Genomic DNA, 21,048 nt, shown 5'->3' on the forward strand with positions numbered 1-21,048 from the left:
TCTCTGCAGCCCTGCTTCACCACTCACAAGCTTTCCCCCTACAAGTGTGGACCTGGAGCTCGAACTTGGATCCTTGTGGACTGTAACATGTGCACTCAACCAGATGTGTCACCACTCTGCCCCTAATAAATGAAATATTTAAAAAAATATTTTTAAATAAATAAAACTACTGGTATATAGTCTAAAATTCTTATTTATTGTTTAAATTATACTGAATGGAATAAAATAAATAATCTCTTTCTTATCCCTCTCCCCAAAAGTAACAGCTCTCCAGATATAAACAACTATTTTCAGAAATGTCTTGTATACCTAGAGTTCTTACTTTGTTACATTTGTGAATGAGTTTTCTCTCTTTACATATTTTCAGTATTTTTTAATTAATGAGGGAGAGGAGGAAGAGAGAAAGAGAGAAGCAGACATAAGCCAGGGATTGAACTCGGGTCCACTATACCATCTCCCAGACTGAGAGAACTTTCTTCTTTCCGCCCCTCCCTGCCTGCCTGCCTTCCTTTCTTACCAAGGTTCACTGCACCAGGCTGTGAACCTTTTCATTCAGATAAATACACACATACGTTTATGTGGAGAGATAGAGAGCGGGAGAGAGAGAGAAAGAAAGATGGGCCAAAGTACTGGAGCTCCTTTCAGGACCGAAGGACCTGCCATGTAGTACTGGGACTTGAACCAAAGGACCTGCCATGTAGTACTGGGACTTGAACCAGTCTCACGCCTGGGTAGTAAACTCTCTCTGGTCCCTGGATTTTCTTTGCTTTGCCTCCAGGGTTATTGCTGGGGCTCAGTGCCTGCACTCTGAATCCACTGCTCCTGGAGGGCATTTTAACATTTTTTCCCCATTTTGTTTCCCTTGTTGTAGTTATTATTATAGCTGTTGTTGGGTAGGACAGAGAGAAATTGAGAGAGAAAGGGAAAGACAGGAGAGAAAGATAGACACTTGCAGACCTGCTTCACCCCTTGTGAAGCAACCACCCTCCCCCCACCTACCCCCCGCAGGTGGGGAGCTGGGGGCTCGAACTGGGATCCTTAAACTGGTCCTTGTGCTTTGTGCCATGTGCACTTAACCTGCTGTGCTACCACCCAGCCCCCTGGATTTCCTTTATTTTTATTTTTTTATTTTTGTTTTTCCCTTTTGTTGCCCTCGTTGTTTTATTGTTGTAGTTAGTATTGTTATTGTTACTGGTCATCGTTGTTAGATAGGACAGAGAGAAATGGAGACAGGAGGGGAAGACAGAGAAGGAGAGACAAAAATAGACACCTGCAGACCTGCTTCATTGCCTGTGAAGCGACTCCCCTGCAGGTGGGGAGCCAAGGGCTGGAACCAGAATCCTTATGCTGGTCACTGTGCTTTGCGCCATGCGATTTTTTTTTTTTAAAGATTTTATTTATTTATTAATGAGAAAGATAGGAGAGATAAAGAACCAGACATCACTCTGGCACATGCTGTCGGGGACCGTACTCAGGACCTCATGCTTGAGAGTCCAAAGCTCTTATCACTGCGTAACCTCTCGGACCACAATGATTATTAATTTTTAACCTGAGTACTTCTCAGTTGTGCGGTGATGCTGAGTATTAAACCTTGGACCTTTGATGTCTCGGGCATGACTTTTTTTCAGTGTGAAAGGAATAGACTAGAACACCGTTCTGTTCTATGCAGTGTCAGGGATTAAATCTAGGGCCTCACAAGTACAGGACTCTGCCGTGCACCCAGATCTCTGGCCACTGAAGTGGTTTTTTCAGGGGCCATATTACTTATCAGTGTCAGCCAGGCTATACGCAGTGCCAGGGCTCACAGCGGGGCTCTTCTGCGTGCTGCCATTGAATGACCTCCTCAGTTGTTGTTATTTTAACCAGAGCACTGCTCAGCTCTGCTTTATGGTCATACTAGTAATTGAACTTGGGAACTTTGGTGTCTCAAGCATGAAAGTCTTCCTCCCTCCCTCCCTCCCTCTTCTCCTCCTCCTCCTCCTCTTTGTATAACCACTGTGTATGCTATCTCCCCAACCCTCCAGCATGCTCTGCCCTCTACAATTAAGCTATTTCCCCTGCTCCAGATAGAGGATTTTCTAATGGTGTCTTTCCCCCGTATATTTCTGTGTATTTTTATGGGGTGTTGGGGTGTGGGGAGAACCAGCGCATCACTCTGGCACATGCCAAGGATTGCACTCCAGACCGCATGCTTGAGTGTCCTACGCTTTATCTCCTGGGTTGCCAGAGGCAGAGTTTTTGAAACAACAGTTCTGTGAGATTATCACTTAACCTGTTTTGCCTCTTGGAGCTGAGCTGAGTGTGATCGGCCAGGCTGGTAAGGACTGTTTCCATTTCCCAGAGCAGTGGGACGGAGACCAGAGACGGGCAGGTAGTTGTCCAGGAAGACGATGGTGCAGATCTGTGCCCACCGTGCTGCTCCTGTTTGCTGAGCTTTGCCAGGAGGAGGGTGGGCAGGCCTGCTGCTTTCTCTCCAGCCAGCATCTTGTCTCTTCCTTTGTGCTAGAGCCCAACCTGGGGGAAGATGATGAGGACAAAGACCTGGAACCAGGCCCATCAGGGACTTCCAAGGCCTCGGCCCAGATGTCAGGCCAGTCGGACACAGACATCACAGCCGAGTTCCTGCAGCCTCTGCTGACACCAGACAATGTGGCTAATCTGGTGAGGAGGACAGAGGGCCACTTGCCACGTGGTGGAAGGAGGAATCGTTCATCCTTTTCCTCCTAAACTCTCCTGTCCAAAATCCTTCTGGTCTCAGTGCTGGGAGGTGTGGGCTAGTGGGCCCTGGATATCTTGGATGGGCCCCTTCTTTGATCTTGTTACACCTTCAGGTCACTTGTCATTCTCCCTCCCTGCCCCTCAATAGTACCTTTGAGGGTGGTCTGAGTTCGTAGTTAAATCTACTCCTCTTTGAAAGAACCAGCGGCCAGGAGGGTGTGTCTCTTAACTGAAGAGTGAACCCTGCGAATCCTTTGCTAAATGGTTGGGATTGGGTATAGGGGTGCAGGAGGCAAGATGGTCAGCATATTCTTAAGATTTATTTTCCCTTTTGTTGTCCTTGCTGTTTTTCATTCTTGTAGTTATTGTTGTTAGATAGGACGGAGAGAAATGGAGAGAGATGGGGAAGACGGGGGACAGAGAAAGATAGACACCTGCAGACCTGCTTCACAAGTGGTAAAGTAGGTCTGCAGGTGTCTAGCTTTCTCTCCCCCCTCTGTCTTCCTCTTCTCTGTCTGTTTCTCTCTGTCCTATACTACAACAACGACATCAATAACAACAACATTAAAACAAGGGCAACAAAAGGGAATAAATAAATTTAAAAAAAAAAAACATTTTTAGAGCTCTCCTACTTCAGAGGAAAGAACTCCTGGCTTGAGTTGAATCTGTGGTTGGATGGAGAGCGTCACTTGAGCCCCAACTGTACAGAAGCACCCAGACCTTCCCGATGGGGAGTGTTCCCCTCCCAACCCCAACAGCAGTTACCCTCTTTACCCAGAGGCTCCAGGGAGCTCGGTTGTTGCATGACTGAAGTGGATCTATTTGTTTTGTTTTGTTTTGTTTTTTTTTGGTCTCAAGGGCAATGAATTCCCCCCACCCCAACTCATATCCATCTGGTGAGCTCTAGGCCTCCTCCTGCGTCTCTGCCCTCTGGATGTCCCACATGTTTCTGTACAGCCCCTTGGCCCCCTTATGTTCTAGGGGCACTCCAGCCCTCCAGACCCCGTGCTAGACTCTTCTTCATCCAGACAGACCCCACTCAGTCTCCGCCTGTTCACCTGGACGATGCCCACTCCTCCCCGGATCCCCAGAGGAATCTTTCTAGAGTGCAAGTTGTGATGCTCCGCTGCTCAAATCTGCCTTGGCTTGTTTGCCTTAGAAAAAAAAATTCAATTCAGTTTGTCTTAGAGGCTCTCTCATTGGCCTTGTGTTAATTCCATGGAGCTTATGTCTCAACCTCCATCAGACTCTGATGTTAATAAATAAACCATTAAAAAAAGTGGGGGGGGGGTTGCTGGTTTCTGGTGCCCCTGGTTGAAGGCACACATCACCATGCACATGGACTGGGGTGTGAGCTTCCCTTCCCCATCTGCAAGGGGAACACATCACGAGCAGTCAAGCAGGTCAGCAGGTGTCTGTCTTTTTCTCTTCCTATCTCCCCTCTCTCTGTGTTCTATCAAATAAAAATAGAGAAAAAAAGGTTCTCACAAAAAATGAAAACAAACAAATGGGGCTGGGTGATGGCCTTTTTCCCCCGTATTTTATTAGATTGGACGAAGAGAACGTTGCTGCCTTTTAGTTCTCAAGCCAGGTGCCACTTTCCCAAGGAACCAGAGCACCCACATCACCCTCCTTCATGCACCCCTCATATCATTACTCCCTTGGGAGGTGGCGCTCGAGAGATCTTACCCTGGTCTTGTCTTAGTCACTGCCATTTCCCTGGCATTGAATCTGGGCGTCCACAGGTCCTCATCAGCATGGTGTACCTGCCTGAGACCATGCCCGCCTCCTTCCAAGCCATCTACACCCCAGTGGAATCAGCTGGCACTGAGGCTCAGATCAAGCACCTGGCTCGGCTCATGGCCACACAGATGACGGCCGCCGGACTGGGCCCAGGTGAGTGTCATGTGTACACTTTGGTGAATTTTCAGACAGTGAACACAGCATGTAACCACCACACAGATGGAGCTATTGGCCCCTCTACAGAATGTTCTAGAGCGTCCCTTCTCTTCCCTTACTAGTCAGCACCTGCTGTAGCCTTTCTCCAGAAAGGATCACAGTTTGGCTTTCTGTCTCCAGAGGTTCATTTTGGCTCATCTTGAACATCATCACCTAAATGAGCTCTAGGAGAGCCTGGTTTCTTTTCTTAGCAGACACCTTCAAAACTCACCATCTCTACTGTCTTACGAACCAGTTACTGTTCTTCATTGCTCAGGAACATTCCCTCATATGAATACCACCACCATTTGTTTATCCATGGTCCTGTTGTCAGACCTGTGGGTTGTCCCCAGTTTTTTTTTTAATATTTATTATTCCCTTTTGTTGTCCTTGTTGTTTTATTGTTGTTATTATTGATGTTGTTGTTGGATAGGACAGAGAGAAATAGAGAGAGGAGGGAAGGACAGGGGGAGAGAAAAATAGACACCTGCAGACCTGCTTCACCGCCTGTGAAGTGACTCCCCTGCAGGTGGGGAGCCGGGGCTCGAACCGGGATCCTTACAGGTGTTTGCACTTTGTGCCACGTGCGCTTAATCCACTGTGCTACCGCCTGACTCCCCATCCTCAGTTTTTTTTTTTTTTAATTTATTGGGGAATTAATGTTTTACATTCAACAGTAAATACAATAGTTTGTATACGCATAACATTCCCCAGTTTCCCATATAACAATACAACCCCCACTAGGCCCTCTGTCATCCTTATGGACTTGTATATCCACCCCAGAGTCTTTACTTTGTTGCGATACCGTCCCCAGTTTTTGACCACTGTGAATAAAGCAGCTGTGCACATCTGTCAACAGGCATTTTGTGCCTTCATTTGAGGTTATGCCCAAGGAGTGGCATTGCTGGACTCTGGGGTAGAATATATTCAGTGTTTAATTAGAAGACGTTCTTCATGTTTTCAAAGTGGCTATTCGATGTAACACTCCCATTAGCAGTGAGTGACATTTCTAGTTTATATTTCATGTTGTGTCATAAAGTAGGATTTAGGGAACCCGGCAGTGACGCCACTGGTTAAGCACATGTGCTGCCATGTGCAAGGACCAGGGTTGGAGCCAGGGGTAGGCTTCATGAGCGGCCCAGCAAGTACTGCAGGTGTCTCTCTGTCTCCCTCCCTCCCGGTCTCCCTCATCCTCATCAATCTCTCTCAGCCCTGTGGAATAAAGGGCGAAAAAAATGCCACCAGGAGTAGCCAAATCAGTCGTGCAGGCACCAAGCTCCAGTGATAACTCTGGTGGCAATAAATAAGTGGGGGTGCCCTTAGCTACACGAGTGCCCCGGAAAGGCATTGTGTACATTTGATCACCGGCTTCACAACACAGAGAAGAGCTCTGCACATGTGCTCAGATGAGAGCATGTAGGTCTGATTGTGCCGCTTGCTGCCTCCCTCTCAGGTGTGGAACAGACCAAGCAGTGCAAGGAGGAGCCCAAGGAGGAGAAGGTGGTGAAGCCCGAGAGCGTGCTGATCAAGCGCCGCCTGTCAGCCCAGGGCCAGGCCATCTCGGTGGTGGGCTCGCTGAGCTCCATGTCCACCCTGGAGGAGGAGGCCCCCCAGGCCAAGAGGAGGCCTGAGCCCATCATACCCGTCACTCAGCCCCGGTGAGGCCCTGGCAGGTGCTGGGGTTGGACTGGGGCCTGGGTGTGTGTGTGTGTGTGTGTGTGTGTGTGTGTGTGTGAGAGAGAGAGAGAGAGAGAGAGAGAGATAGGCCTGGATGGCACTCTGCAGTTTGAGTCTAGAGTTAGTACTATAACCACTAAGCCTCATTTGTTGGATTTAATTTATATTTTTGCGCTTTAAGAGGGAGGGTAGACCCACTGTCTGCCTAACCTTGCTCCGTCCCTGGCCCCACCTTTCCTTCCTTCCTTCCTTCCTTCCTAGAATCATTAATTAAAAGAGAGAATGAGGGGAGTCGGGCAGTAGCGCAGCAGGTTAAGCACACATGGCGCACAAAGCGCAAAGGCTGGTGTAAGGATCCTGGTTCAAGCCCCCGGCTCCCCACCTGCAGGAGGTCAATTCGCAAGCGGTAGAGCAGGTCTGCAGGTTCTGTCTCTCCTCCTCTCTTTCTTCCTCTCTTCTCTCCATTTCTCTCTGTCCTATCCAACAACAGCAGCAGCTATGACAACAATAACAACAACAAGCACAACAACAAGGGCAACAAAATGGGGAAAATAGCCTCCAGGAGCAGTGAGTTCGTAGTGCAGGCACCGAGCCCCAGCAATAACCCTGGAGGCAAACAAAAAAAAAAGAGTGAGAAGGGGTGGGGAGAGGACCAGAATACTGATCAGATATGCCATAAGATGATGCTGGGGACTGAACCTGCAGCCTCAGACTGATCAGATATGCCATAAGATGATGCTGGGGACTGAACCTGCAGCCTCAGACTGATCAGATATGCCATAAGATGATGCTGGGGATTGAACCTGCAGCCTCAGACTGATCAGATATGCCATAAGATGATGCTGGGGACTGAACCTGCAGCCTCAGACTGATCAGATATGCCATAAGATGATGCTGGGGACTGAACCTGCAGCCTCAGATTGTTACTTTAACAGGCTGAGCTAGCTCCCTTCCTCCCCTCCCCTCCCTCCCCACCCTTCTTCATGAATTATTATGAGAGAGAAATACCAGAGCACTGCTCAGCTCTGTTATACAGTGGTAAGTTCCTGCCCTGTAACAAACAGGCTGAATGCCCCCCCCACTAGTTTATGGTACCTAAAAAACACCCCTTATGTTTAAAACTGGGATGGATGAGGGTGTCTCTCTGAGGATCAAGGGAGAATTAAACTCGTTCACAGTGATGGTTAGATAATTATACTATCAATAGGTAACTGTTAGGTTGAAGGTGACCTCAGTGTAAAATATTTAGCACAATCTCTACCTTGCCATAAGTGCTAACGGGTTGTCACCATCATGGTCCTGATTCTTAGCTCCCTGACAGCTCCTGCCTGTGTCCAGCGTGGGCTTGTAATAGGGCCACAACTTAAGCCCCCACCCCCACGGCCACCGAATGCACACACTCAGTTGCCTCATCCCCTCCTCTATCCCACTAGCCTATTTATTTTCCTTTTTGTTGCCCTTATCTTTTATTATTGTTGTAGTTGTTGTTATTGATGTCGTCGATGTTGGATAGGACAGAGAGAAATGGAGAGAGGAGGGGAAGACAGAGGGGGAGAGAAAGATAGACACCTGCAGACCTGCTTCAGCACTTGTGAAGCAACTCCCCTGCAGGTGGGGAGCCAGGGCTCGAACCGTGATCCCTATGCCAGTCCTTGTGCTTTGCACCACCTGTGCTTAACTCGCTGTGCTACAGCCCGACTCCCTTCTTTTTCTTCAATTACTAATATTTTATTTATTTTTGACAGAGATGGAGAGAGAGCGAAACACCAGAGCACTGCTCAGCTCTGGTTTATGGTGGTGCGGGGGATTGAACCTGGAACTTTAAGAGCTTCAGGCATGAGAGTCTGCTTGCATGGCCATTATGCTATTTGCCCTGCCCCTTCTTTTTTTTTTTAACTTTTTTATTATAATATTTATTTTTTACGCCCTTTTGTTGCCCTTGCTGTTTTATTGTTGTAGTTATGGTTGATGTCATTGTTATTCGATAAGACAGAAATGGAGAGAGGAGGGGAAGACAGAGAGGGGGAGAAAAAGACAGACACTTGCAGACCTGCTTCACCGCTTGTGAAGCGACTCACCTGCAGGTGGGGAGCCGGCGGCTTGAACCAGGATCCTTAGACCAGTCCTTGGCGCCTTTGTACCACCTGTGCTTAACCCACTGCACTACCACCTGACTCCCTTTTTTTTTTTTTTTTTCTTAAAGACATCCCTTTATGAGAAAGAGGGAGAGAGAACCAGAGTAGCACTCTGGCACATGACCATCATGCTTGAGAGTCCAACACTTCATCCACAGCATTCCCCCACCTCTTATCTTGATATTCCTTTTTGAACAACCAAGAAGAGGATCCGCCTTTGCACTTCTTTGGTCTCTGCCCAGAAAACTCACCCCTCAGAGACTTAGTGTCTCGTCACTTCACGTCATTTAGATCTATGCCCCATGAGTCTCCGAGAAGCCCTCTCTGAGAACCCTTCCTGAGACAAAACCAAAATCACCTCCTCTTCCCATAGTCCTGGACTCTACTGTGTTTCAGCAACCAGCACAAGAGTTAGAGAGAGTGGTGGGGCTAGTTCTTTTTTTTTTTTTAAGGGAAAGAGTCAGAGATTGTGGTGTGATAAGAAACTACCAGTATTTTATTTTATTTTCATTAATTAACGAGGAAGATAGGAGATAGAGATGAAGAACCAGACATCCCTCTGGTACATGTGCTGCCGGGGATTGAACTCGGGACCTCATGCTTGAGGATTCGACGTTTTATATATTGCACCATCTCCTGGACCACTGAGGGAGTAGGGGGGCAGTTCTTAATAGCCTGGATGGGGAGAGTCACTCTGTGGGCATGGAACCCAGTAGTATGCTTCCAGTCACCGTATCCCTTGTTCCTGTCCCCACTCTCCCTCGCAGGCTGGCGGGCGCAGGTGGGCGCAAGAAAATCTTCCGGCTGAGTGACGTGTTAAAGCCTCTGACAGAAGCCCAGGTGGAGGCCATGAAGCTGGGAGCCGTGAAGCGGATCTTGCGGGCGGAGAAGGCCGTGGCCTGCAGCGGGGCGGCCCAGGTGTGCCCCAGCCCATCTTCTAGTCGCTCCCTGCCAGGAGTGACATCAGGTCCCTGCTCTGGGGTTTCACCAGTGAGAAAGAGCTCCTTCCCCACCAGCTCTGCGTTCAGCAGCCACAGGGCTCTAGGCCCACCTCTGCCATCCTCCACGGAGCGGTGGGCGTGAACCCAGCTCTGCAGCAGTGAGGAGGAGACAGTGCTCGGTGCCTAAAGGCTTGTCACTGAGCACAGGGCCGTGAGAAGAGGGGCCTCGAGATGGAGACTGCTCCACAGCAGTCTCCATCTTGCTATTTTTTTTTAAATTTTTTTTCATAAAGGGCCAATAGGAGTATGTATGTTGAGCATTTTTTAAAAATATTTATTCCCTTTTGTTGCTCTTATTGTTTTATTGTTGTAGTTATTGTTGTTGGATAGGACAGAGAGAAATGGAGAGAGGAGAGGAAGACAGAGGGGGAGAGAAAGACAGACACCTGCAGACCTGCTTCACTGCCTGGGAAATAAACCCCCTGCAGGTGGGATACGGGGGCTCGAACTGGGTTCCTTACATCAGTCCTTGGGCTTTGCGCCACGTGCGCTTAACCCACTGCGCTACCGCTCGACTCCCACTTTTTTTTTTTTAATTATTTAAGAACGAAGACATTAACAAAACCATAGGATAGGAGGGGTCCAGTTGCACACAATTCCCGCCACCCAATCTCCATATCCCACCCCCTCCCCTGATAGCTTTCCCATTCTCTATCCCTCTGGGAGCATGGACCCAGGGTCACTGTGGGTTGCAGAAGGTGGAAGGTCTGGCTTCTGTAATTGCTTCCTGGCTGACCCGCTTTTTTTAATAGGTGTCTTTCTCTCCCCCTGATCTCTCCATTTCTTTCTGTTCTATCCAGCAACAGTGACATCAGTGACAACAATAATAATAACCACAACAATGGTAGAACAACCAGGGTAACAAAAGGGAAAAGATGGCCTCCAGGAGCAGTGGGTTTGTGGTGCACCGAGCCCCGGCAATAACCCTGGAGGCAAAATGGGGGGCAGGGGTAGATAGCATAATGGTTATGCAAAGAGACTCTCATGCCTGAGGCTCCAAAGTCCCAGGTTCAATGCCCTGTACCACCATAAGCCAAAGATGAGCAGTGCTCTGGTAAAAAAAAAAAAAAATTAAATTAAAAAAATAAAAAGGGGTGGTCCGGGAGGTGGCACAGTGGATAAAGCATTGGACTCTCAAGCATGAGGTCCTGAGTTCATTCCCCGGTAGCACATGTGCCAGAGTGATGTCTGGCTCTTTCTCTCTCCTCCTGTTTCTCATTAATAAATAAATAAAATCTTTAAAATAATAAAAAACAAAAAGGGAGTTGGGCGGTAGTGCAGCAGGATAAGTGCAGGTGGCACAAAGCACAAGGACTGGCATAAAGATCCCGGTTTGAGCCCCCGGCTCCCCACCTGCAGGGGAGTTGCTTCACAGGTGGTGAAGCAGGTCTGCAGGTGTCTGTCTTTCTCTCCCCCTCTCTGTCTTTCCCTTTTCTCTCCATTTCTGTCTGTCCTATCCCACAATGATGACATCAAGAACAACAATAACTACAAAAATAAAACAGCAATAAAAGGGAAAATAAAAGTAGATATTTAAGGGAGTCGGGTGGTAGCGCAGTGGGTTAAGCGCACGTGGCGCAAAGTGCAAGCCCTGGCTAAGGATCCCGGTTCAAGTCCCTGGCTCTCCACCTACAGGGGAGTTGCTTCACAGGTGGTAAGGCAGGTCTGTAGTTGTCTGTCTTAATCTCCCCCTCTGTCTTCCCCTCCTCTTTCGATTTCTCTCTGTCCTATCCAACTACAATGACATTAATAACAACAATAATAACTCCAACAATAAAATAACAAGGGCAACAAAAAGGATTAAATAAATATTAGCAAAAAAAATTTTTTTAAATAGATATTTAAAAAAGCAGAAAAAAGAAAAGGAAATTGTTTTTATTTAGTTAACACAAAAGAGAGAAGAGAACCCAGAGCATCACGGACTCATGCAATACCAGGGTTCAAACTTGAGACCTCATGTTGTTGAGTCTGACCCTCTAGCCTCTACACCATCTCTGGGGTCTCTGCTTTGTTTTAATGAACCCAGAGCTTCACATGTGCAAGGCATACAGTCTGCCTCCCCAGCTTATGTTCCTGTTTGTGATTAACACTATGAATTGATAAAAATGTATTTATTTATAAGAGAGAGGGAGGGAGAACCAGAACATGACTGCAAATTGCAGTGCCAAGGACTGAACTCAGAATCTTGCATTTGCAGGTCCTGCACTCTGCCCACTGAGCTCCCCTCCCTGGCCACATCCACGTTGGTGGTAATATTTGGATTCAGGCCTGCCTGTGTTAAAGCTAAAATCATTCATTTGCTGGCACTGTAACCGCAGTCAAGCAGTTTTTGCCCGTTATTTTGATCTATTTATTCATGAGAAAGGAGGAGAAAGAACCAGACATCACTCTGGTACATGTGCTGCTGGGGATCAGACTCAAGATCTCATGTTTGAGAGTTCAGAGCCTGAGCCTTATCCACTGCACCACCTTCCAGGCCACAATCTTCGTTTATTTTTGTCTTTCTCGTTTTTATGTGGTGCTGGGGAGTCAAACCCAGGGCCTCACACCTAAAATATGTGCTTTGCCTCTGAGCCACCAGACCCTATTTTTAGGTGGGAGGGTAAGGGGGTATTCATCGCTGCTGTCTTGTCAGTGCAGGCCAAGGTTTATTATTTATTTTAAAGATTTTAGTTATTTATTCATGAGAAAGAACCAGACACCACTCGGGTACATGTGCTGCTGGGGGTTGAACTCAGGACCTCATGCTTGACAGTCCAGTGCCTTATCCATACCTCCCAGACCACCAGACCAAGGTTTTCATATAGACACCTAGACATCGCAGCACCGAAGTTTCCCACAGTGCTGGAACACCCCCATGTGCTGTACTGGGGCTCAAACCTTCCTTGTGCACGTAGCAAAGTGCACTCCTAGGTAAGATGTCTCACCAGCCCCTTAAAGATAAATGTTTTTAACCTTTTTCTTTTTGGCCAGCATACTACTCAGTTCTGGATTATGCTGGTGACTGTAATTGAACCTAGGACTTTGGAGCTTCAGGCATGAGAATCTGCTACATAAACCACTGTGTTATCTCCCCGGCACCTTAAAGGTTATTTTTGGCTAGTCAAGTAGTATGTAGACTTAGGTTTTTATTTGTTTTTTAAAACATATTCACACAGTATAGCCATAGAGGCACCAGAAATAGTACTTGATTCACACCTCAGTTCCCTCCCTGTCTTCAGGATGATCAGTATATAAATGAAGGGAGCTAGAGAGAGAGAGAGAATAGTAAAAGCAGCACTCTAGCTCATCACAGGCCAGGGATAGAACTCAGGACCACGGGTGGAGTGTAGACAGCATAATGGTTATGCAAACAGATTTGCCTGAGGCTCCAAAGTCCCCACACCACCATAAGCCAGAGCTGAACAGTGCTCTGGTTAAAAAAAGAAAAAAGAAAAAAAAAAAAAACGAAAAAACTCAGGACCACATGCTTGCAAATCCAACCTTATATCCACTGGGCCATGTCCCCACCACTCTAGGTCTTTTCTTTGTATTTAAACAGGTAACTTCCTCTCCTAGAAACTATTCTGACGGATGCTTTATTTTCTCCCTCTGTTTCCCTTCCACACACATGGGGCTGATGGCCTTCAGTTAGTTCCCCATGCTCACCTTGCACTGGCTCTAGTCCTGGACAGCAGGAGTCTCAGGACACAGTCACGGGCTGCCAGGCTTGCTCATGCCCTCGCCAACACTCACTCACTCTCTGTCCCCCCATCAGGTACGCATCAAGATCCTAGCCACCCTGGTGACGCAGTTTGACCCGGTCCTTAAGGCCGAGGTTCTGTCCTTCATCCTGGAGGATGTGCGGGCACGCCTGGACTTGGCCTTCGCCTGGCTCTACCAAGAGTACAATGCCTACCTGGCTGCCGGCACCACGGGCTCCTTGGACAAGTATGAGGACTGCCTCATCCGCCTGCTGTCTGGCCTGCAGGAGAAGCCCGACCAGAAGGACGGGTGAGGGGACAGCTCTGCACAATGCTGTCCCAGAGTCCACACCCTAGGTTTTGAGTTTCCTCCACATCTCAAATCTCACTCTTCCCCCCTCCACTCTCTCAGAAACAGGCACAAATGGCAAGTTTTGGCGTGGCCTCTCTGTTGGGCTCCCTGGGCCTGTCCCCAGCTCCCAGCTCTGCTGAGTGCCCTTGGAGTGATGTGGGGGAGATTGGCCTTTCACTATCTTCTCTATTTGCTTTTTCTTTTCTTTTCTTTTTAAAAAATATTTATTTTATTTATTTATTCATGAGAAAGATAGGAAAGAGAGAAAAAACTAGACGTCACTCTGGTATAAGTGGTAAAGTGGGAGCTGGGGAGGGGACTTAGCAGTGCAGCACTCACCCTGCATGTGTGAGGTCCTGGATTTGACCCCAGTACCACATGAAGTAGCAAAACGTGCTAGATATATTCGTTGAGGGGTGGGGCAATAACAGACCTGTGGAGCGCACATACAAGGACCAGGGTTCAAGCCCTGAGCACCACATAGGAGCACCATAGACAGCAGCAGGGAGAAGCTCCACAGATGGTAGAGCAGTGCTGTGCTCTCTCTGCTTTTCAGCACAAGCAGTGCCAGGTTTGAGCTCAGGACCTTACCCGTGCAAATCCTGTACTCTCCCCATTTCCCCAGGGTGTGGAAAGAATAAAGATTACTGGATGGGGGGGAGATAGCATAATGATTATACAAAAAAAAAACCTCATGCTGAGGCTTTGAAATCTCAGATTCAGTCCCCAACACCACCATAAGCCAGAGCTGAGCAGTGCTGCTCTGGTAGGGAAAAAAACTATATATGTAAAAAATTAGTGAGGGGTAGGTAGCATAATGTTTATGCAAAGAGAAAAGAGACTCTTATGCCTAAGGCTTCAGATTCCTGGGTTCATTTCCCCCGTACACCATAAGCCAGAGCTGAGCAGTACACTGGTTTTTTTTTTTTAAAGTGAGTAGAATTACGGCTTTCCATTAGACAGAGGGAAAAAACTGAGTCCTGGGTTGGTGAAGTCTGCTCAAGTCATTCCACTGCAGCCGGGACTGAAAGGCACCGGTTTTAGAGAAAGCCCCTGCAAGCCCCCCAGCTCCCTGGACAGAAGCCAGACAGCCCCTCCCCTCACTTGCCTGTCCCCCCTCCTCATGCAGGATCTTCACTAAAGTTGTGCTCGAGGCACCCCTCATCACGGAGAGCGCCCTGGAGGTGATCCGCAAGTACTGTGAGGATGAGGTAAGAATGAGGAAGGACCAGCAGCTCCCCTCCCTCCCCAGCATGCTGGTGCAGGGGGGCAGGGCCCTGCCCTGGGGGGCTGAGGAGGCATCCCACAGGCAGCCTGCGTGAGCCCTGCTTCCCCACCCTCTGCTGCAGAGCCGCACCTACCTGGGCATGTCCACACTCCGAGACCTCATCTTCAAGCGCCCGTCCCGTCAATTCCAGTACCTGCACGTCCTGCTCGACCTCAGCTCCCACGAGAAGGACAAGGTGATGTCCTGTCCCTACCTGGCCAGCGGTCCAGAGTCCTCTGTCTGTCCTGAGTAACCAGCCAGGTCTCTTCCAGGCTCTCCCCAAAGGTTCTTGCGGGGGCCAGAGGGACACACATGTTCAGTGCCCTCCTGCAGTCACTGGTTGGTGGTCGTGGTTTTGCCATGTCTGATGGTATCAGGCTATGCAGGACACACACACAGACACCCCCTCCCAAGGAAGAGCCGTCCCCTTCTCATTTCACCTGTGACAGCACCCCCCCCTCTTTTTTTTTTTTAATATTTTCATTTAACTTTTCATTTGATAAGTTGAAAGAGAAGGGAGAGATACCTGCAGACCTGCAGCTCTGCTTCAATTCCTGTGAGCTTTCCCCTTACAGGTGAGGGCCAGGGGCTTGAACCTGAGTCCTTGTGCATGCTAACATGATGGTGCACCCCTCTTAAAGCTTGGTGCTGTGCCAGGGCCTGGAGAGCAGACAGCAGTGTGGACACTCAGTGCCAGGAAGTTGGTGTCCCCACAGGCTCCCTGGCCCTGTCTGGCGGGGATCTGACAAGGAAGGTGGGTGGGGTCAGGAATACAGTAGGGCCCCATGTTTCAGTCAAGACCTGGGTGGGTCATAAGGAGGTGAAGTACTTGGCCCAACCCCGCCTCCTCCAGCCTCTCATCAGCTCCTTTCTTGACATGATGTGTCTGCTCCTTTGACACACTGTCCGGTCTGGGTTTGGCCAGTGATGCAGTGATGTGAACTCCATCCACCACCCCCCCCCCAAGCCTCATGCATGCATGTTTTCACTCCTCCTGGGCCACTTTCTCATTCACGTAGAGAAAGGAAAGAATACCACAGCACTAGACCTTCCCCATAGACCATAGATCCCTCCCATGTGGTGCCAGGCAGGTGTCCTACCCATTGAGTTGTCTCACCAGCCCTGTGGGTGCCTTTTGTGACAGGTCTCAAAGCCATTGTCTTGTGTTCCACTTCTGTAGGAAATGCATTCTGGGGCAGGGGAGAGAGCATAATGGTTCTGCAAAGAGACTTCTAGGACTGAGACTCTGAGGTCCCAGGTTCAGTCCCTAGCACCACCATAAGCCAGAGTTGAGCAGGGTTCTGGTAAGAGGAAGGAAAGAAAGAAAAAGAGAAAATGTGTCAAAATACTTAAAACAAACAAACAAACAAACAAAAAAAAACCATTCTGGCTAGAGCACAGAAAGTAGGGCTGAACAGGTCGATGGTGAGGAGTTATACGGCCTGACCCCCCACCCTCACCCCGGGCTGTGCTCCTGCCCCTCCACAACTGTCCCCTGTCGCCTCAGGTGCGCTCCCAGGCCTTGCTCTTCATCAAGCGCATGTACGAGAAGGAGCAGCTGCGAGAGTATGTGGAGAAGTTTGCCCTCAACTACCTGCAGCTCTTGGTCCACCCCAATCCGCCATCCGTGCTGTTCGGAGCTGACAAGGACACAGGTTTGGTGCGGGTTCACCTGAATCCTGGGCCCCACCCAGCCCACCTGGATGGACGGGCAGTGACAGGAGGAGAGCACCCAGTGTCAGGGCCCCCGGAGTGGTCAGGCAGGGTCATGGGCAGGCCCTCCAGAATTGCAGAGACCCAAGCCCCGAGAGGACAGGCCACCAAGCTGGCAGGTTGAAGCTGTGGCAGGAAAGTACAGGAGCCTCTGCTCACACAGTCCCGGCCAGCCCAGGTACTGGACTGACGGGGGTCAGAGTCAGGAGCGGGCAGCGCCAGGCCAGGCCTGGCAGGTCAAGCAGGGCAGGGAGCAAGGCTTCCTCCTGAGGATACAGGCAGTATCCTGCTTGGGAGCCCCAAGCAGGAAAGGGTGGGCTCAGCATAGAGCTCTCTGCAAGGGGAGCCATCTTAGTCCCACCCCATTTCCTGGAAGATTGACTCCCTACCTCAACTACCTGTATCCCAGGCCAGGCTTCCTTCTCTGCCTGAGCCCCAGGAGGGGTAGAGTTGGGCCCCCCTGACCCTATGCCCCCCACTCCCTTTCTCTCAGAGGTGGCAGCACCCTGGACAGAGGAGACCGTCAAGCAGTGTCTCTACCTCTACCTGGCCCTCCTGCCTCAGAACCACAAGCTGATCCATGAGCTGGCTGCCGTCTACACTGAGGCCATCGCCGACATCAAACGCACGGTGCTGAGGGTCATCGAGCAGCCGGTGAGGCCCCCAGGCCTCAGCAAGAGGTGTCCTCCTGGCTAGGGGCCTCAGCTGTTCTGCATGTACACATCCCCCCCGTCCAGAAGGCCAGAGTGACCTCACAGTTAGGAATCTGAGGTTGGACAGACCTGAGTTCACGTTCCGTCTCCCAGCACGACTCAGCTCTGGCTGATGACGGTGCGGGGGATTGAACCGAGGACCTTGGAGCCTCGGACATGAGTGTTTGTAAAACCATTATGCTGTCTCCCCCTTCCCTTTTTTCTATTAATGTGGCACCAGGAAAGGAGCCCAGGGTCTCAAACTTGCATGATACTCCTGGACAATTTTTTTTGAGAGAAAGAGACTTGAAGAGAATGAGCGGGGAGGGGTGGAGAGAGAAGAGAAGACACACCTCAGACCAACCCTCCATCCATAGGAGCTCTCCTAATGCCGCCCCTGGTCCCCGCTCCAAGCTCAGGTGGAAGGCTTGTGCTCTACCACTGAACCACCTCCCTGGCCCCACAATTAGCAGTGTTGTTGTGGACCATAACCCGGCCCCTCTGCCCCTGCTCACATCGTGCTCACAACCCCGCAAGGAATGATATGGCACCAGAGGAAGCTCCGTGGACAGTGGGACAGTGTTGGACTGTGTCTCCTCTATTTTTTGTTTGTAGTTAATATTTGTGTTTACATCTTGGGTATAGACATCAAGAGGAGATAGGGAGAGACACCTGCCGACCTGCTTCACCACTTGTGAAGCTTCCCCACTGCAGGTGGGGGCTGGGGGCTTGAACCCAGATCCTTTTGCATGGTAATATATGTGCTCAACCAGGTGCAACTCGACCCAGCCCACTGATTTGTCTTGGTCTGTCTGTCTGTCTGTCTAAAATGAGAAAAATGTAGGAAAATTGGTCCAGAAGTGGTCGAATCATATGACTCCCCAGCAGAACATACACATACACACCCCACTTTATCACGGAATGGTGACAAGTTGAGTTAACATTCATCATCTCACATAGTTGTAATTCGTATTATGTGGAAGATGTGGGAAATCCAGTTTTTGTCCCCAGAGCCACAGCATCCCCCCACTTGATCCCCTCGAGAGCTCTCACCTGGGGCTTGTCCTCCCCATTCGCTCACGCCCTGCCCCGGGCCTTCCCCATCACCCCTGTCTCTGCCTCCAGATCCGCGGAATGGGCATGAACTCGCCAGAGCTGCTCCTGCTGGTGGAAAACTGCCCCAAGGGGGCAGAGACGCTGGTCACGAGGTGTCTGCACAGCCTCACGGACAAAGGTGCCCCTGGGGTCCCCCCTCTTCCTTTCCCTCCAACTCCACAACCCAGGCCTCAGCCCTGCTGGGGTCCAGGCAGCTGAACTGCTGTGGGAGCCACCCCAGTCTTGGGCCACATCAGAACAGTGTGTTGCTCATCTAATTGGGGGTGGGGGTGGGGTTCCAGTGAGGCTTGCTCTGAAATCAGCTGCCCCTTCCCTCCACTATCCCACTGACAATGCCCCTCCCCGTCACACCGACCCCACCCTCATCTCCTATGCCTGCCCCTCCTCATGCCTGCAGTCCCACCCTCATCTCCTATGCCTGCCCCTCCTCATGCCTGCAGTCCCACCCTCATCTCCTATGCCTGCCCCTCATGCCTGCAGTCCCACCCTAATCTCCTATGCCTGCCCCTCCTTGTGCCTGCAGTCCCACCCTCCCCGGAGCTGGTGAAGCGGGTCCGGGACCTCTACCACAAGCGACTGCCGGACGTCCGCTTCCTCATCCCTGTGCTCAACGGGCTGGAGAAGGTAGAGTATGGGGTGCGGCTGGCTTCCCCCTCTGACGAGTGAGGGACGGGGAGGAGGCAGCACCTCAGGACCCAAGTAGGTGCTCAGGGCACTGCCACCCGGTCAGTCGACTCTGCCTGGTCCTCTCCCCAGACCTCCAACCAGCTGCTTCCAGGCTCTCTGCCTCAGTTTCCCCCTCTGTCAAATGAGGACCCCACACAAGACTGTTGGGGTGGGGACAGCCTGGAGGGAACACCTCCCCCCAGCATGAGCTGCTCCCCCCCACTGTGTCTGATTCCTGATGAGTCGGGCCTGAGCCAGGCTTCTGCATCCTTATCTGTAAGGAGGATGGGGGTCTAAAGGGCACCAGCCCTGCCCTCGTGGCAGGAGCATCTGAGGGACTTGTGCCCCTGGCCCAGTACCAGGTCAGAGTGAGGGGAGAGTGGTGACAGAATCAGGACACAGAACTGAGCTGAGGAGGAAGGAGAAAACTCAGAGTCTGGACAGGGCAGAGGAGAGGATGGGAGGGGTCCTAGAGGGAGGGGGGGCTGCACCTGACCAGCTTCCCTACCCACCTCCACCCCCCAGAAAGAGGTGATCCAGGCCCTGCCCAAACTCATCAAACTCAACCCCATCGTGGTAAAGGAGGTCTTCAACCGCCTGCTGGGCACCCAGCACGGTAGGTGCTGTGCCCCCTTCCCCACCAGAGCTCACTTCTACCCCAGGAGCCGCCAGGGCGCCCTGTACCCCAGCTCCCCCAGGGTCCCCCACCTCAGGTTGGGCTGCAGGGATAACATGAGGAGGGAGCCGTGCAGTACCTGAACATGAAGTTCCCAAGACACCCCCAGGTGACATGTGGATGGCAGTTCATTCACAGTGGGGACAGTGGGCTGGGTCTGACTCTGAGCATCTTCCCTCTGGCACCAACTGTTTGCCAGTCCCCACCCACTTGTTTGTCACCTCAGCTGTGGCATCCAGTGGTACCAAGGATTGAACCTGGGACCTTAGAGCCTTGGGCATAAAAGTCTGGTGACTCACCACTTTTGTCATCTTCCTGGCCCCTTTCTAGTCTCTTACTTGCATCCCTCAAATTGTGGGTCAGGGGTGTTTTTGTTTGGCTTGATCAAAGAGAAAGAAAGACCTTCCACTTAGAAAAACTATCATCAGGTGGGTAAGCTGGGGAGCTAGCATAATGGTTACGCAAATAGATTCTCAAGCCTGAGGTACTAAAGGTCCCAGGTTCAATCCCAAGTACCACCATAAGCCAGAGCTGAGCAGTGCTCTGGTAAAAAAAAAAAAAAAAAAAAGAAAAAGAAAAACCACCAAGTGGGCAAGAGCCAGCTCCGCCTATGAGAGGACCAGCTTGGACACCTGAGGCTGAAGGTTCAATCCCTGTACTCTTCTGCCACCCTCTCACCCCCTTCCCACTGCTGGAGCTAGGGAGGCAGGGAGGATGGCTGTCCTTCAGTAAACAAACACACACAAGGGTTTCTGGGAGTTCAGTCTTTGCCATAGCACTTAGTCACAGTATTGTCTGCAAGTGTGTTGCCTGGGTACCAGATGCGCGCGCGCGCACGCGTGCGTGCGTGCGTGCATGCGTGCGTGTATGTGTGTGTGTGTGTGTGTGTGTGACTTTTGTACTGGGAACCTGCACTAAGCTTGTCCTAGTCCCATCCTCATGGGGACACAGCCTAGTGGGCAGGGGACAGCAGTATTGGGACCATGTCAGGACCAGACTCAGATACTGCCGGACAAGGTGGAAGCCTAGCCTGGCTACCCAGAGAAGGTGGCCGTCTAGCCTCTGCCCCATCCAGTCCCCTCTCGCTTCCCCTGCACTTGTCCTTTGTGCCCCGCCCCAGCCCCCTCCCCCAACACGCCAGAGGACATTTTGTCCTCACTTACCACCAGGACACTCAGACCCATCTCTCCACTCCCTCCCCCACCTCCCCCATGCCTGCTGTCTCCTCTGCCTTCCACCCGCACCCTCTGTAGGTGAAGGGAACTCGGCCCTGTCCCCCCTCAACCCTGGCGAGCTGCTGATTGCTTTGCATAACATCGACTCAGTGAAGTGCGACATGAAGTCCATTATCAAAGGTGAGGTGCCCCCCGCCCCCTACCCCACAACCCCCTTAAGTTGCTTTGGACCAAGGAAG

At 50.6% G+C, this 21,048-nt stretch overlaps 1 protein-coding gene across 4 annotated transcripts in view; it reads left to right on the forward strand.

Moving 5' to 3' along the window:
• The window catches only part of SYMPK (symplekin scaffold protein), a 46,091-nt gene that overhangs the window by 19,724 nt on the left and 5,319 nt on the right, over positions 1-21,048 (forward strand). For all 4 annotated transcript variants that reach the window (XM_016192163.2, XM_060186103.1, XM_060186104.1 and 1 more), the window contains 13 exons: positions 2,507-2,661; positions 4,464-4,614; positions 6,110-6,314; positions 9,236-9,386; positions 13,227-13,462; positions 14,634-14,715; positions 14,854-14,967; positions 16,279-16,426; positions 16,978-17,138; positions 18,302-18,410; positions 18,816-18,916; positions 19,484-19,574; positions 20,888-20,989. In XM_016192163.2, the coding sequence (XP_016047649.2) occupies positions 2,507-2,661; positions 4,464-4,614; positions 6,110-6,314; positions 9,236-9,386; positions 13,227-13,462; positions 14,634-14,715; positions 14,854-14,967; positions 16,279-16,426; positions 16,978-17,138; positions 18,302-18,410; positions 18,816-18,916; positions 19,484-19,574; positions 20,888-20,989 (1,806 nt within the window). The remainder of the gene's footprint in view (positions 1-2,506; positions 2,662-4,463; positions 4,615-6,109; positions 6,315-9,235; positions 9,387-13,226; positions 13,463-14,633; positions 14,716-14,853; positions 14,968-16,278; positions 16,427-16,977; positions 17,139-18,301; positions 18,411-18,815; positions 18,917-19,483; positions 19,575-20,887; positions 20,990-21,048) is intronic.

This window comes from Erinaceus europaeus, chromosome 2, assembly GCF_950295315.1.
Source record: "Erinaceus europaeus chromosome 2, mEriEur2.1, whole genome shotgun sequence".
Taxonomy (NCBI): domain Eukaryota; kingdom Metazoa; phylum Chordata; class Mammalia; order Eulipotyphla; family Erinaceidae; genus Erinaceus; species Erinaceus europaeus.